Raw genomic sequence first — 17,778 nt, 5'->3', positions numbered from 1 at the left:
GTGCACAAGTGGAAAGTCTGAAAACAAAAATAGGAGCTTTGGGGGTTGGGGTTTTTTGCCTTTTTTTTTTGTTTGTTTGGTTGGTTGGTTTGGTTTGGCTGGTTGGTTGGCTTTGACTTTCTTTTTTTTTTTCCCCCAAAAATATAACTCCTAGCTGAAAGTCTTAGTTTCTGAATTAGATATAGATGTTAGTAAGCAAATGCTCTGATCATAAATGTCTAATCTACTTCACCTAATTCTCAAATAAGAAAAGTCAAAAGGGTACCTCTCAGCTAATATAGTCCTGTCAAAGAAGCAAAGGTTTCCATGTGCTAATTGCATCAGCATTGGGATGGCCAGATGATATTATAACAAGAACACATATTTTTGCTGGTGTGTCTAAAAGGAAGGATGATGGATGTGCAATATAAAAAAATGAATCAATAGTCCAAAGCTATGGGCCTCACAAAATCAATTTTGTTGCCTAGAGTGTTCTTCAAAAACTATGAAAAAAGCAACGTTGTGAAATGAGATGAAATGATATAACAGAATAATAACTGAAAGACCTGAAGCACTTTAATCACCTGAGTATTTTGGTGGTTTAATCACACTGCAATATTTATGCTCCCACCGGTATCATTCCATTATATGGGGCTTTAATCTGTTTTTCTTGAGGGCAAGAGAGAGATGCCACAAGAAAAATTGTCATCCAGGCAAGGAGTTCCCTCTCTCTTTTGAGCTTCTCTCTCCTCATTACCTGTGTGGTTTTTTTGTTTTGTTTTGAATTTGATATAAAAACAGAAAGCCAGGTGCAGAGCTAATTTCTCCAGTTTTGGCAACCTCAAGCTGATTTTCACAGATATAGTTTCCTCAGAGCAAAAATCCTAACTAAGTACATTAATTAAAAATATCCACAATAACCAAACAAAAAAAAAAATCAACTTGAAATTATTAAATGAACACAGATTTCAGTTGTACATTTAAAATAAAAAATATGCTACCTTAATAAACGTGACAAGTTGAAACCATATGTCTCCTCAAACTTGGGTAAATTTGTTTGCAAACATGCATAAAAAGAGAAGAATTATAGAGAAAACAAGTATTTTCTCAGAATTACTTAATGTGTACTCTGAAAGCAGTTTTAAAGGAACCAGGCAGTGCAAGCCCAACTGAAATCACTTCTCAGTCCTAACAACCAACTGCAAACCAACTCTATAATTACACAGAGGAAAGGAATAACTCCTAGCCAGAAGGTAGTTAAATTTTATCAATCTAGACTGTAAGGCCAGATCCAAAGAAAGACTTAATATCTAGAGAGAGAGACTTGTCATCTACAGGATACTACAAGACTTTGCAAACTGAGTCAGGAGCCTGAGAAGAGTGACAAAGAAGTCCACAGGGAGCTGCTTACTTACAGCAAATCCATTGAAAATGATAAGTTCAGGCACACTCTACTCCAAAGTTTAGGGAGCTTTAATCAGAATTGCAGAATGGAGGTTCTGATCTCCCAAGGGCAGCTAGGAAACTGTGAACCTATGGAGACGTAATTCTACCAAGCTGGAACATGTGCTGAACTAATTGATTCCGTGAGTAGTATTTTCTAGATAAATATGTGCCAGACTGCACCATCCTACAGGGTGTAGTTCAGTTAGGTTCAGCAAAGAGTTCAGAACTCCTACCCAAAGAAGAAATTATAAGTGAAGCAGTAACACAAGTCAAACAGCAGTTGAGAATTGTAGGCTCAATTCCATCTTGCACAATTGTACATGCATTTTATTTTTTTAAAACAACCATAGAACCATAGAATTGTTTAGGTTGGGAAAGACCTCTAAGACCATCAAGTCCAACCATCAACCTAACCCTGCCAAGTTCACCTCTAAATCATGTCGCTAAGTGCCACATCTACACATATTTTAAATACCTCTAGGGTTGGTGACTCCATCACTGCCATGGGCAGCCTGTTCCAATGTTTGACAACCCTTTCTGTGAAGAAATTTTTCCTAATATCCAGTCTAAACCTTCCCTGACACAACTTGAGGCCATTGCCTCTTACTACTTGAGAGAAGAGACCAACACCCACCTTGCTACAGCCTCCTGTCAGGTAGTTGTAGAGGGCAATTATGTCCCCTCCATCCTCCAAGTCTTCTCCAGGCTATAAAACCCCAGCTCCCTTAGCCACATAAGAATTGTGCTCCAGACCCTTGACCAGCTCCATTGCCCTTCTCTGGATGTGTTCCAGCATCTCCAGAGGAATAAGAAATCTCTTTCTTACAGTGAGAGGCCAAAAACTGAATACAGAAATTAAGGTGCAGCCTCACCAGTACCAAATACAGGGAGATGATCACTGCCCTGGTCCTGCTGGCCACACTATTGCTGATACAGAACAGGATGCCATTGGCCAACCCAGTGCCAAATGAGCCAGAAATAAAGTTGCAAGGAAAATAAATTAAAATGACAACAATGCCAGTTGTGTTTTGATGTTTGTTTTGCAGCTGTGCATCAGATCTGCTGAAGGCATGCCTATACTATGGACTTTGCAGTAACTTAAACACTTCCTCATCTCATTTGGAGGCCAGATACATACCTGCTGATATTAAGACACGTGTAAGTATCCAGAATAAGCAGATTTACAGATATTGCTGTAATTCTGCATAAATTTAGTCCTCAATGTCCAAATTGTCCTCAAACGTGGGATTACCAAAGGTAATTATTTCCCATAGGAACACAAATCCAACAAAAGTATTAAAGCAAAGCATGATATGAACTCTTAACTGAATGATAATTATGTTTCACTGATATACATACTCACACTCCTGGTACTTTGTGGTAACTCTGATTAATTGTCAAACAAAATGCTGATTGAGGCCTACAAGGCCATTCAGGTTATACCCATTTTATAGATGTTTCCACTGAAGCACGGGAAGAATTTGATGTTTCCACTATTTTACTTGTCCATGAATTTTCTGTGAATTCAGATATCTTAACTCACACACAACCTGTTTGTCATTCTATAGACAACGCTCATTTCCCTGACTCATGATACTCAAAAAATTAAAAACCAAAAGAGGAAAAATGAAATATTGGATGCAATATATCACCCTCTGTCATGGAAAGCTTTTAGTTTTTCTTTTATCAAAAATTCAAGATGCTGAATTAATTAGACTATTAACACATTAAAAGTAAGTGCTATGTGTGAATAGCATCAATTTAATCACAGTTGAGTTGGTTTTATTTTGCACAACTGGTGCTGTATTTTCAGCTAAGAAATTAGATAGCAATTAGAAATTACCCAGCAATTAAGATCTAAGTGTGATGATTCTCTCAGTGTGTTATAAAGTACCTGACAGAGTTTCGATTGCACATTAGAAGTTTTCTGTATCATCAGCTTAAAATCACATGCTTTCAATTAAAGATACTAAAGCAACAAATGCTCCAGTACAAGTAAGTCTTGGTAACTTCTAATTTCTGTGTATCAGAGTTCCAGTGGGTTTTTTGTAACTCCATATGCAGGAGTGGTCATTGAAACACAATTAGACTGACCAGTGTGCAAAAAAACGTGTGAGACAGCAGCTGATAATGATTGAGGATCACTTTCCTGCATATTCAATTAGAATATGAAACATTATTTTAGGAGGTTTTTGCTTTCAAGATGAGATTCTTGACAAAAAAAAAAAAACAAACCAAGACATTTTTGAAAAACACCATTAAAAGACCATCAGCTGATCTCATAGAAATGTTCTTAAAATATTGAAGTGTATTTGTTTAATAAATATTCTTAAAACTATACTTCATAGGAAGCCTCTTGAAATAATATCATTAATTACACTTCGGAATGACAAAAATATATTTTGCTTCCCAGCAGTATGATGATAACTTTTTTGGAGTGTTATCAATTTATCCCTATCTGCTTAAAAAGGTGATTTACTGGCAGATTTTAGGAAAACCACAATCTTTTTCATTAAATGTTGATGAATCAGAACATTCTAAATCCTTTTATGCTGAGGGTATATATTTTAAAAAAATGAGAAAATGCATTTAAACTATTTTTTTTCACTCAGATCGGTGCTGTCATGGTGGTCTTATTCCTTTGAAGTGTGAGTCCTTAAAGCCACATCAGAATCTTTGTTTTTAAATTTCAGAAATTATAGCTGATGGAATTCAAAGAAAGCTTGGAAATAATGAAAAAGCTTGCAAAATATGCATAGGAATAGGAAGAATAAGTGTCACAATGAACAGTTTGAAAACTGGATTTAGTACACAGTTTATGCTACTGCTCTGATAGGACTAGTATGGTCCTATAACGGACTACCATGATCCTATAGGACATGGTTTGTTTTATCAATAATCTTATGGCATTAGGTGGTTTTTATTCAAATCTCAACCCATGAATCAATGAATTCTGTGCAAATCTCCATTTTCAGTTGAAAAGAAAAAAAAAAGAAAAATAAAAGCTACAACTTTTTTTTTTTTAAGTAGCAGGGAACTCTGAGCAAAGTTGTTTGAGAATAATCTGAAATCTCAAAGTTCATAGGAGAAATTAAGAGGACCTCAAATACATTACTTTGCAAAAGTTGATGGCAAAACGTAAAGTATTTTAGAACAGGACTGACATTCTTTGTGAAAGGACTTTTGTATTTCTCAGGGAAGAAGCATACAGCTGAGATGTTCTGGGCAAGAGATTTTCTTAAGAGCATATTCAATATCACAGTAGAGGATAATTGCTGCTTCTTACTAATAACCATGGACCACTTGGGGGAGCATCACCGCCTCTGGCATACACAAGCAGTTCTGAAAACACTCAGACTCCAACACAGGGAGCACTTGTACCTGTGTGCAGAGTCTTTTGCTCTTGTCATTAAACACGAGTCCTACTTCTTCCTTTAGAATCTGTGGAGTACTATTGCATTTTGTACAGTAGAGTTCTCCAAAGCATGTGAAGTACCTTTCAGACGAGAATGTTTTTTCCCCAAGTGAAGTTCAGGTGCTGTAAAGCGTGCATTAGAATTCTGCTGTGTGGCTTCACGCTTGGTTGAATGCTATGACACAGTTACATGAGGTATTCTGTCATATCTCTAAAATTTTATTTTCAAGGATTGAAGACATAGATGGAGGCCATCAGAAGTATATGTTAGCCTTAAGTTATTGATAGCGTCAAGGCATTTTTACTGCTACCAAAAGAAACTTGGGCTTCAGTCTGCCCTAATACCCCCTTTTGCCTTACAGTGACCGAAACAAGGCACAGATGAAATTACCGTGCCAGAGAGGTACCTTCTACAGCCCAGTGCCACCCCACACTGCTCTCTCTGAGGCATGAAAATCCTAATAATATTTTGTTTTCATCTATTCTACAGCAAAACCCGCTCTTGATCACTACTGAATAATACAGATCGATGACATGAGAATATTTATCTGTACATGAATGGATGTAATACAGCCATTAAAACTGCTTAGATTTGACAGCATAAAATAGCTGTTAAACTAAATCAACGAAATCTTCATTTACCAGTCAGGAAAATTAAACAAGAGAAACTTGCTGTTCCTAATGGTCTAATCTTTTAAATGAACAGGTTTCTGTTTCAGACATCACTCTGGTATAAATGCACCCTAATAGCATATTCCAGGTTCTGAAGACTCCTCTTTTTTTTCTTTTTTCTTTTTTTTTTTTGTTCTGTTTAATTTCATTTTATTTTTGTCTTCTGTCTGCTTTCATAAAAGAGAAAACTTGCTGCATTTGTTTTTATGTTGTATTTACACCAGATAGTTCACAGATTTATAAAAGACAGCTTAGAATGTAAGGCACACAAAAAACCAGGTTTTGTGATGCAAAAGAACACTTCCATTTGGGTCTATGCAGAATTTTCTTTCCCTTTGACAAGATTTAAATGAGTTTCGTAAGAGTACTTTTACCTTACACATTTAAACTACAGTGGCATTACGGGATTTATAATATGACTTAGTAAGCATGATTGTGACTTTTATTGTTTATTATATTATATAGTAGCAAGTGTGCATAATAGACCATATGTTGGGAGGCTTGCTTAGAGACTGCTAGTCCCCTCCCAGTCTGCAGAGATTAGACAAACTCCTACATCTCTCCAGTATTCCTCTTCCTCAGTCACTGGAAAATCATGTTCCCTTCTTTTGCCCTCCTGCCACTCTTATGGCTCTGGTTAACCGTTCCAACAGAAAGCTTCAGCCCCTTTTCAGAGCACATCCTGGCCAGCTGGTGAGGATGCTCTCACAGTCTCAGCCAATAAAGACATGAACGGCAGCATCACCAACAGAACTTTGCTCTTTGATGTTCTAATGCTCTGCAACAGGGTGCTCAAGAACCCCAGTGAAAACAAATGTCTGTTGCAAGTCAGAGTTTAAAGGTGAGGACAGAAATTCAGGCTTTGTGCGCCAAAAAGCCCCTTCCTCACCACCGAAACTCTTCAGAAGTTCACTGAACTCTTTCCTGTGGCTTTCACACTGACGGTCTCAGGAGGCTTGGATCTTCCCCCTAGCATTTATAACTCAGGTTGCACTGATTTATTTTAACCTGTATCTTATGACTCAGACAGGTGCGCATGTTTTAAATATTTTCAATAATTAAAACTTTTAATTTAGTTTTCATCAATACTCTCCTTTTTATAATTTATGAAAATTACCAATATCACTTACCCATGTGTTTTATTAAACAAGCCATAGGCTCTTTTTTTATGACATTTCTGAGCCTCCACTGAATCCATATAAACCTTTAGGATCGAAAGAATTTGGAGCTGGGAGTTACGGAACTTCACATCACACACACTGCATGAAGTATCATTTTGGTTTGTTCTGACCTGGTTACCAGGTAACTTGAATTTAAAGTAAGTTGACCTTAATTTCTTACCAATATCTTTTTTGTTTGGTTGGTTTGGTTTTGTTTGTTTTGTTTGATTTTGTTGTGTTTGTTTTGTTTGTTGAGAAGGGTTTTTTGGGTTTTCTCCAATATTCTCTTGACAATCAGCTTGTTTAGTGAGAGGGATATTCACAGATGCTGTATTTGGGAAAGAGTTCCTTTCATCAGACCAGCACTGATCTAGTGAGGTGTCAATGATTAAATCATGGCTTCCTCCAGCTAACTTAATTCTGGACAAACTTCCACAGTGTTTAACTTAATAGACTGCAATTGATACAACTCCTGGAAGACATATCACAGTTTCTGCTTTCTCAAGCTATACAGAAAAGAAGGAAGAAGAGTGTACACTCCACTCACCCCACCTTTCACCTGTATGAACAAGCAGTGGAGAAAATAGCCCAGATCAGTGTCTACAGCTTTCTTATAATTGGTAGTAAACATTTGCACCTCAGTTGCCTATCAGCTTATTTTGATAGAAAGGAGGAGGAAAGGAGCATGCATTTTCTGTCAACCACCAGTGAAGGAGAAATGAAATATGATCTTTTTGAGGAAGGAGGAGACAGAGGTATTCCCTATCATTCACATGCAAGTACTGAATGAGTTGAACAGTTTCATATGGTAGGCCTTGCAAGTAGTATCCATTTCATTCTTGGTAATACTGAAATTTTGGAACTTCTATTTCTAGAAAAGTAATGACTTAATAAAATCAATTATTTTTGAACTATTACTTTTCATTTCTCTCTAGGATTTTAGTTCTTCAATGCCAAATATTATGATTTAGTGTAGTTTTATATAGGCACAAACTCACAGAGCACAGATCTTATGCAAATATGTTGAAAATATGGTTTATTTTGCTCACAATACAATCAAAACTGAAGATATATTTAGGTTGTGTTTAATGCATTGTTAAGCTATGTACCTGGTTACACACGAGCTTTCTCTATTATTCATCTGAAATCACTGTAGAAAAGCCTAGTCAAGAGAATTTATGGGCTACGTCAGGCTGAAACTTGGAAAAAAGCATGTGTGGTATATTCATTAATCAACGAGAGTCATTTTTACTGTCTTATTTGCACCAGATACTGAAATTAGATCTGTTAAGGGGGAATCTTCCAACTCCTAAGGAGCCCTACGGAAATTACATAAGTTCAGCCTACAGATTACACTCATAACTTTTCATCCCACTACTTCTAGAAAGCCACAGTTGTCATCTGAACTACACTGCAACTGTGGAATGCCATGTTACTGCACATTTCTCACTAAGGAAAACAAAGCCACAGACGCACATGTATTTAAAGGGATCTAAAATCTAAATTGCATTTGCACCCTGAAGTCAGTCTTTGAACAGGCAATCTGAGGTGAATCTGTTCAATCTGAGGTGAACTTTGTACTGACTAAAGAGTGAGAATAAGGTACTATATTCCGTAGCAACGCAAACAGAAAGTATAATAGGAAGGAGTCCTGCAAACAACTATTAAAATGCCGTGAATTTCATGAAAAACCTCTTTTGAAAGATTGTGAGGAATTAAATTTCTTTACATCTGCTGCAAGTCAGTAACAGAAATTTTAAATATAGTAACTTGGTAGATAATTGAGCAGATAAGTACAGATAGATTTACTAGAGAAAAATACTTTAGATATTAGTTTGGTAAAAGCAAGAGACACCACGCTGATTTCAGCTGGTGACTGTGGTGTAAATGCATTCATAGTATACAGTACTCATAGTTATTAAAGACTGAGACTGGCAATAGAGATCTGCACTACAAAGAAAACAACATACTTAACTGTACATACAAATTAGTTCTACAGTTCTCTAAAATAAAACCTAAGTGTGCAGTAAGAACTTCAAACTTCACTGTTTTGCTCAGTATTATGTAACTTGAAATTTTCTATAACAAGGAGTTCTCTTGACCCTCAAATTAATTAGTTTGATCCCTAATTTTAATTTTAATCTTTCCTAAACAGTCTGGAAGCAGTGAATTGCTTGTGGAGGGCACAGAATGGAATAAACCAGCTGGACTGAACTAATGTGTTGGAGGGAGGAAAAAACCTTTGCAATTTATTAATGTATTCAAACGACTGTTACAAAACTTTACAATTTAATTATTGGGAGATTATAGAACTGCTTCAGTGCTTCTGTACTGTGTTAAATAAACTGTACGTGCAAGGAGTAATAAATGAAATTGTTAATTTCAGTGCATCCTTAGGGAATAGTAGGAGGGAGAGTTTACATTATTTAGAGCTCCAAATGGATTTGAGTTTATATACACTAATAAATCTTAACTACATTGTTAATTAACCCTGTCTCAAGCCCCTTTTTACCTTAGGAGTTGAAAGGCAGTGTCTGTTAGGATAACTCACCATTCATATGCTTAAAGATGTTTAGGACTGGGAGAATTTGCCGATAATAAGGCACCAAGGCCTCCCCCACCATGTCAGCTGACGCCACCAGGTGCTGGAGGATTTTCAGTGTGCTGATGAGGACGCGTCGGTTACGAAGGTTCAGTGCATCTGTGATGCAAAAAGAACAACAGGCAGAAAGTAGAATTAATTTCTAAAATGTAGAGGGAGGGGGAGGAGTCCTCTAATGGACAAATTTAATTAAACTGTACTCTGCCGGGGATTGTAAGTGGGCCTTTATTAGCCCAGCTTTGAAAGATGGATTGCAGTCCTGATGTTATAAAACACTGCCTTGTCTGATTGTTATTTGTTCCCACAATTTGTGCTGACTCTTCAGTAACCCAAAGAATGCAGCTCATTATTCCCTCATGCTGCCTGTGTAATGCTGGTGAGGTCCAAACAAATGAAAAATAAATGTTCAGTAAGTACCATTTGGGGCCAATGGAACTGTTCAACTGCAAGACAACCTGCGAAGGTTGACAACAGATACATTCTAGTGCAACAATTAGTGTTTGTATGTTTGTACTCATTTATTTCATGATCATTTTATTCATTCAGCTAACAATTCCTACTATTCTGAGAATCAGTACAATGAAGCAAATGTTTACAGAAAAAAAAAACCTACAAAAAAAAAAAGTGTAGGCTTTTTTTTTTTTCAAAAGAAAAACACTCTAGAAAAAAAAAAGATTTTGTCTAACCTACTTAGATTTTTCTCTTAGCTTTCAGTGTCATGCTTCTAATCTTGTGACACTTTGACATTTCATAAATACCTTTTGTTTCTCTTGTCTTTTAATTTTACTAAAAGCAAGTACTTTGCATTCTCTCTTATAATTAAAAATGAGTCATGCTTTTTATTTTTTTCCTTGCAAAATCCATCTATTTATAAAAGCTTCTGTGAAATTATGCAGCTGGAAGCAGTTGTCAAATTTGGTATGGTATTATATATTGGTCTAATTCTCCAGTGTTCTGCCCACTTACATAGTTGTATACATCAGTGCACACAGAAAGAACTGAAAATAAGCTCATATTCATTTCTGTATTTTATAATCACAGAAGTATATAAATATGTGGTAATATAGCATGACACTAAGTATAAGCACTTAGAAAAAATTGTAGTAAAGAACACATAAAAATTTGAAGATGAGTTACCAAAAAGTTCTTTAAGAACTGTCTCTTCAAACCAAAGTAATAGGATTGAAGATGTTGCAGGAGGGTTGGAACTAGATGACCTTTAAAGGCCCCTTCCAGCCCCAAACCATTCTATGATTCTACAGTTCTGTGATTCACTATTTCTGGTGCTGAGTTTTGTCAGTGCACAGGAATGCCTTTTCATAAGGAATGAAGTAGTATTCTCACACAGGAGCAACGTCATTTTTTCCATCTCTTTAAGCAAATGCACTGTACCCCACCCTCTTCTGCTTCTTCTTGCATGTCTGCTGAATGATAAAAATCAGAGGGAGAGCTCCAAAGCAAGGGCAGGGCAGATTGGTTGTGCGAATGTGTGGAGACAACTCTTGAAAATCAATTAGTAAATAACATCCCTTTATGCCTCCTAGCATGCTTGTGAACAGTACATTGAAACCACAGTTGGAAAACAGTTAGAGAGCCCAAGGTATAGGAATACTATTGCACATCATAGTGATTCCAAGTTAGAGAAATACTGCTAAACAAAAATACAGACTGAATTCCTTATTTTCTAGTCCCTATTGTAGTCACCAGGCTGCAGTTAATTTCATACTGTCCCTGAACATATTATTGTGTGGACTGGAAGCCCACCAATGCAGCATGCTTACATTGGGTTCCACCAAAGAGATTGGCTATTCCAAAATACACTTTTGTGGGTAGACATTCTAAAGTTGTTTTAGCAAAAAGAGACTCCTAGATACAATTTTAAAGATTAGTTCCAAGTCTCAGGTAGGAAAATATTGTCTTACAGTGAAACAGGCATTATTCATTTTCACAAAGGAGTGACTGGAAAAGGAAGCTCTGGGGTTTCAACATATAGATTTATTCATTACGAAATTATCATGCACATAAATAGTAGCTAACAGAACTTGTAGGAAAAGTATCATTAACACTTGTATTTTAAGTACAACAATTATATCATTCATAAACCCATGAATGAATATTTATATTCACTTGTATGAATGAATTAATATAAATTAATAAAACTGATTATTCATACACACACTAATAATTAACTAAATTACATAAAAATTATAATTGACAGAAATCACAGCTTCTTAATCCTTAACCAACGAATTGTACCCACTTCCAGGAATAGTTCTTCCTGACTGTAGAAGCTGTCCTAGAGTATGAGAAACCTTATTTTGAGGCATGCAGTGTATCATGTAAGTGGAAATGGCTGTCCAACTACCCCTAGGAGGAACTTTTGGGTGGATCCTATTTTAAACCATAGACTTGTCTCTGTCTAAGTGGTGCAGCAGGTCCCTGACCATTTCCTCTTCAATCGTGGTGACTTCATTATGTTCCACATCCATGTCTCCACCTCAGGGGATGGGGTACTCCAAGAACAATTGGTTTTACTATTAAAGACCAAGGCAAAGAAGACATTTTGACACAGGTACCAGCAGGGCTCAGGTCATTTAAACAGACCCATGATCAAAAAACTCCATATCCTTCCACTGACACCAGGCTCAGAGCCAGGTATTGATCTGCTGACTCTTCCTGCTTCCTCCCTCATCATCCTCTGGAAGGAACTGATCTCCCTCCTGATCCCTTAACCAAGGCCCTGAAGTCTCTCGATTGTCCTCAGACTTCTGGTTTAGATTTCATCACTGCCTACCTAAAAAATAAATAATGGATAGTAATCTGAGGGCTGTACCAGGGTAGGAAGCTTTCTCTTCACATCGTTCACCCAGGCCTCAGGGAGGCATCAGGCTTTCCAAAGAAGTGGGTCCAGTCTGCATATTAAGCCTTCTGTTCTCTACCAAAAGGACTTTCCTATTACAATGGCAAGTTCTTTTTTTCTTCCTAGAAGCAGTTTTGATATAGGGCACAGTTCAATTTGTGACACCTTCATGCTAGCTGAACCATCATCCTCATTATTGTTTAGTACCACTTCCAGAGCCTTTTATCTATTGTATAGGGGGACCTGGGAAGGTGGAGCAGTCCCAGATGAGATGGGCCTGCTGCACCAGCGAAGGAACTTGTCACCATTGCCCCCTACCTCTTGAGTCACTGTGCTCACCCATGCAGAGAAAGGACAGGGAATTCTCCATATCATGCACCCTGTCTGCCTGTTGTCCCTGTCTCAGAGAAGGTAGGGTGCAATTCCAGTAGTCTCTTTCTCTCACTCTCTATGATATTCCTCAATCTACCCACTCCTTCAGGAACTCTGTCACCAAGTGAAGCAGTTCCTCTACCTGGGCACACCTCCCACAGCTGTGCTCACTGCTGCTGCCCAATACTGGTATAAGAGTAGGGTACACATTGCAGCCTGCATGGATATAGATGCAGATGGATATGAACAGAATCAAATATATTGAGAATCTGAGCCTGAATCCCTTCAAATTCCAGGAATCTGCAGTGTGTGTTAGGAAAACACTTGTAAATATCGAAAGTAAGATCAAATTGACTACAGAACTGTTGTTACTCTTATTAAATATTTGGACTGTGTCATGTATAGCAGTCAACCAACTCCTGGCTTGATTATATTAGGCACTTTATAAACATTCAATTAGAGGCAGTCCTTGACCTGATGATATGTCAATTTCAAATATCTGTTTTAAAATATCTCTTTTAAAATCTGGTAATTATTTTCCGTGTACTACCATCACTACAGACCATTCTCCCATGTGAATCAAAGGAAGAAAATTATAATGCAGTATATGAAAATAGTACATTTCAACACATTGGAAAATGTCACTGATATCCAGAGTTTACCAGAAATTGAAGAAAGTACTAGTATCCTTACACAGGAAGAGAGCAGACCATTTCAGACTCTTGGTACAGGACACCTGCATAGCCCAAATCAAAGAAACACGCATAATATCCCAAGTATTCCAATTGACAAAGCTTGCTAGGCTGTTGCCTCTTGGCCTAGAAGCCTGCTGTAAGAGATGGATCTTCATAATAACAGCAAAGTGAACAACTGGTTTGCTCCTCAGTTAAAGACCCCTTTCTGCTCCTTAAAGGTTTTAGAGGACTTCCTTGCCTCAATGGTAGGTATGTCACTTTGCTTATCTAGACTACAAGCTATGCATTCTAGCATTCCCTTAAATAACAACTTTGAAAAAACAAAACAAGACAAAACAGACCAATGCATTGATCCTGTTGCGTGGTAGTTTTGATGTTTTCTCCCTTAGTGGTATATAAACTTGAAGATTTTGCTTGTGATTAGGACATACATTTTTCCAAGAAACAAGCAACACTCCAGCTTAAATAATTGCTCAATTGAAGTTTATAATGAAGTATGTTTTATTCAGACATATTTTATTTTATGCTGCTACAGTTTTTCCAAATAAATATTTTCTGAAGTTCATCATAAATTTCTTAAATAAAAGAGGATTTTACAATGCTATCAGGTTAAATATCTGATGTAAAAGCTCAGTATCTGAGTCAGCTCTGTGTTTCTACCATTCAAAGCCACAGTAAGAGATAATTATGAAATTCAAAAGTATATTTGAAACACTGAATATTTTTGGGATGGAAGTTTTCCAAAGTGCTGCTTATTAAAGCTTGTTAGCAATGATCTGATACAAAATACAAATTCATTGCCTTCAGTGAAGATTAATTCACTGTATTTTTAATTTCAGTTAAATTTTATTGGCAATTGATGTAAATTTAGGAAGCTCTTTTGCTAATTTCCTTTAAGAGTAGAAACTTTTCTTAAGATGTATACCACTTGTTTGCAATAGAAATAATTATTTTAAAACATTCAGTTCTTTTTCTTGAGTAACATTTCTAACATCTCAAAGAAAAGATCTAGAAGTTATGTAAGTTTATTTTTTATATATATATTTTATTTTTATGTGACAGTTTGGAAAATCCTATCTCAATCTGAGATGTTGCCTATAATAGAAACCAGAGTTCTCATCTTGGGGATTGATAGATTTTATAAGCCAGGAAACATGACAGCATTTCTCCCAGTACACAGTGGATCTGTTTCATGACACAATGTATCTTCACAGAAGAGATCGAATCAGAACATTCTTCCCCTGACAGCACATTGATAGCCTGAACTTTACAGACTGAAATCAGTTTCCCCAAACCTCCACCTTGTCTCTAAGTACTAAATTTGATTATGGTGGTTGTAATAAAAGTTACGTTAATAATTTACTTTTCTTTAATGTTCACTGGCCTCTAATTATATTCAATTTCTTTTTCAAATACACCTGTGAAGCTATGTTTAGAAATGTACTGTCAGGTTCATTTTATATTTAGGTCTCACAACCAAAGATTAAAACCAACTCAGTTTGTATTCTTATATCTCACTCAAGTGGTAAATGAGGCAACTGTTTCAGAAAATTCTTTGCCTGAAGCAGAACAAGATACATAGAGGAGGTCTCCTGTAGGGCAACAGACACTCAGGATAAAAATGCTTCGAGTGTTGTGATCTACTTAATCTTGTTGATCAAGGGCTTCTTTTAAATTCACAGAGTCGGGTTGAAAGAACTCCTAACACAAAGTGTTCTCAAAATGCAATTGTTTAAAGTGATATATACTCCTCTTACAGAGATTTTTGTCCTGAACTTTCAAAACGCATTCTACTTGACTACCTGGATGGATATAATAGCATTATGCTAATTTCACAGAATGGTAATGAAGGTAAGGAACAGTAATGAAACACAGTGTTTCAATCAAGAGTAAAACAGAGTAACAACCTTGTGTTCTGTACTTTTTAAAAGTACAGTAAGATCCTGCTCCAAATAACAGTATAGATGTACAGATATTTATTCCTGTACAGGTGAAAGTGGTGTGTTGCAGTAAAATGATGGGAAGGAGGAGTGGGGGCAAGGCTGAGAACCTCAGGCCAATGTTGTCATCAAAGACTTGGTTTTGTAAAGCCAAAGCCTATGACACAGAAAAGGCTAAGATCCATAAGTGAAACATGATGTCTGCAAGAAATGCGATCTAGCAGAATATGGAAGAGAAAGTCAGTGCCTTTTTTTCAGCTTTAGTTGGTGCTTGTAATTGTGGCATTTTACTAGATCAGCTTCTATAAATCTTGAATTCTATTAACATTTGTGGACCCAGTTTAATTATCTGGTATAAAGAAGACATTGAGAGGAGAGTCCCAAAAACCTTCTCAGTGACTATGCCAGTCTACAGAGTTTCCATCCATTCCTAGATGTACATTCCTTCCTCTGTGCTAAGCTACTAACTTCACTGAGTACCCTCCCTCCTGATGAAAACAGATCTGTCCTCAATGAAATGTGATGCCATTTTCAAAAAAGATCAGGGCAGTAGTATTAGCATTTGTACTGCAAAAATTAATATAGCATTCTAAATGTATCGTTGGTCCCTGAAGAAGAAGAAGAAAAGCCTGACAATACAGTTTTCTTAGACTTTTAAAAGCTATTTTGTAAGGTCTGTCACTGGCTTTTGAAAACCCTAAATGCAATGGCTTCCATATAAATAAATAATGGCTTAGAGATAGGAACTGAGGGCAACAATAAATGGTCACAGAGGAGGAGTATCACTAGTAGGGCCTTGCAGCAGCCTATGTATAAGTTAATGCTTTTCAGTAGATCCATAGATACTTTGGAGGAGATTTTGACAGATGATAACAAAGACTTCTGATGATACCAAGTTAATCCAGATGCCAAAGATAAGAGCTTACTCTGAGGAACTGTAGAAGGATTTTACAGTCCTTCTAAATGAGGTGAGAAAATGGCAGATGAAATTCATTACTAATAAATTCTAAATGTTAATAAATTAATAAATTCAGGAGAGAGTAGTTCTAACTCCAACTTCAGAAGTCAGAGATGTTAATTGCACATTTCACTTTGCAAACACGGATGAGATTTATCTCAATGGAATGAGGAACACAGTTTTTCCTCATTGACAGGAGTAAATGGGATTAATTAAAAATCTAGTTTCTGTACTATTTGAAAATATCTGAAATGACCAGTTTTGAGCAGAAGAATGTACCATAAACCTAATCACAATCACTTGTACTGGTTGATGAAACCTACAGGACAGTATTTGAGAATGAAGAAAATTTAAAAAAAAAATTCAGAGACCCTTGCTTTCTTTAAAAGTATTTTAAGTCTTATAAAGCAAAGTTATTTTTCAGGCTGTAATGTTAACAAGCAGAATTGGTTCTCAAGAGCAACAGTCAGTCAGAAAGGAGATGACAATTCCATTAAAGGCTCAGTTTACTTTCTTTAGATGACAGAAATCAACTTACATGATTTACAGCAAGAAAAAGACTACAGAGCAGAAAACCACATTTATTCCATAAAAATCAGCAGAATGAAAGGAAGATTATTTAGTAGTCAATAAATAGTCTTAAATATAGTGAAGATATATGAGAAGAAATATAAATATAACTGCACTTAGAACAACTGCTAGCAACACATTCAACTTTACTTATCTAAATGCAGCAGTGACACTGATTTGACATTAAAGAGGAATTAACTACACTGTTGTCCAAGACAACAAGAATCCACATTTTAAATGCAAATCGAAAACACAAATCAGTTTAATTTAGAAATTTATTAAAAATTAAAAAGGACTCCATAGGTGACACTGAGGGAGGAATGCTCTGTTCATTTCTCTAGGTCTGACTCACAAAAAATTTGTTTCCCTTAATGAAATATTTTCAACAAAGTTTAAGGTATCCTTTATCTACAGTGTCACAGAAGGGATTTTTAGCAGCATGGAAGAAGCCTCAAAATGTAAAACTTGAGTGTTTCTTAAGATGGAGATTTTTTTTTTTGGACTCAATCAGAAGAGCCGGTCTGCTGAATGCAACTATGTAGAAACAATACTTCCATCTAAGTTAAATTTTAAGTGCAGAGATGTGAGCTTTATTGGCTTTTGGGTTTAAATTCAGATTGCCTACACATCCATTTTTAGGATTCACAGTGTAGAACAGATAAGAGTCTGGCAAATGGGTGATTCAAGATGCTTAGGTGTTTAATTTCACATTATTTACTTCTTTAGCAAATCTGTATCAAGATGTTCCTATTGACCATTTCTACTCATTCACTCCAGCATCTGTCCTGTTGTGTGCTATTACCTCATTTTTGATAGTGCATTTATAAACTAGACCATTGAAATGATCTGAGTTTCAAAGCAATGCCAGTCTGAAAATCTTTTGAGTTTATTTCAGATTTGAATTTTTTTTTCCTTTTTATTGATACATCTAGATGTGAGATTCACTGAGTTGCTCCACAGAAAAATGCATTAGCAAAAGTCAGAGTGTGGGAGCTGGAACAATTAGTGACTTTGTGCATGAAGGGGTTGAAAACTCCTACAACTACACTGCAAGCAAAGCAAATGTGAATGGTAGCATGCTCACTGCCTCTGAAAGAAGAGGAGGTACT

General features: G+C 36.4%; 1 protein-coding gene across 1 annotated transcript in view; it reads right to left on the bottom strand.

Annotated features, from left to right (window-relative positions):
• PACRG (parkin coregulated) overlaps nt 1-17,778 on the bottom strand; it is a 221,160-nt gene that overhangs the window by 84,701 nt on the left and 118,681 nt on the right. The window contains exon 5 of the mRNA XM_027880022.1: nt 9,224-9,373. Within this exon, the coding sequence (XP_027735823.1) occupies nt 9,224-9,373 (150 nt within the window). The remainder of the gene's footprint in view (nt 1-9,223; nt 9,374-17,778) is intronic.

This window comes from Empidonax traillii, unplaced genomic scaffold (assembly GCF_003031625.1).
Source record: "Empidonax traillii isolate 1590-97213 ecotype Southwest subspecies unplaced genomic scaffold, ASM303162v1 scaffold63:size2014119, whole genome shotgun sequence".
NCBI classification, from domain to species: Eukaryota; Metazoa; Chordata; class Aves; order Passeriformes; family Tyrannidae; genus Empidonax; species Empidonax traillii.
This window is presented reverse-complemented; position numbering and strand designations above follow the sequence as displayed.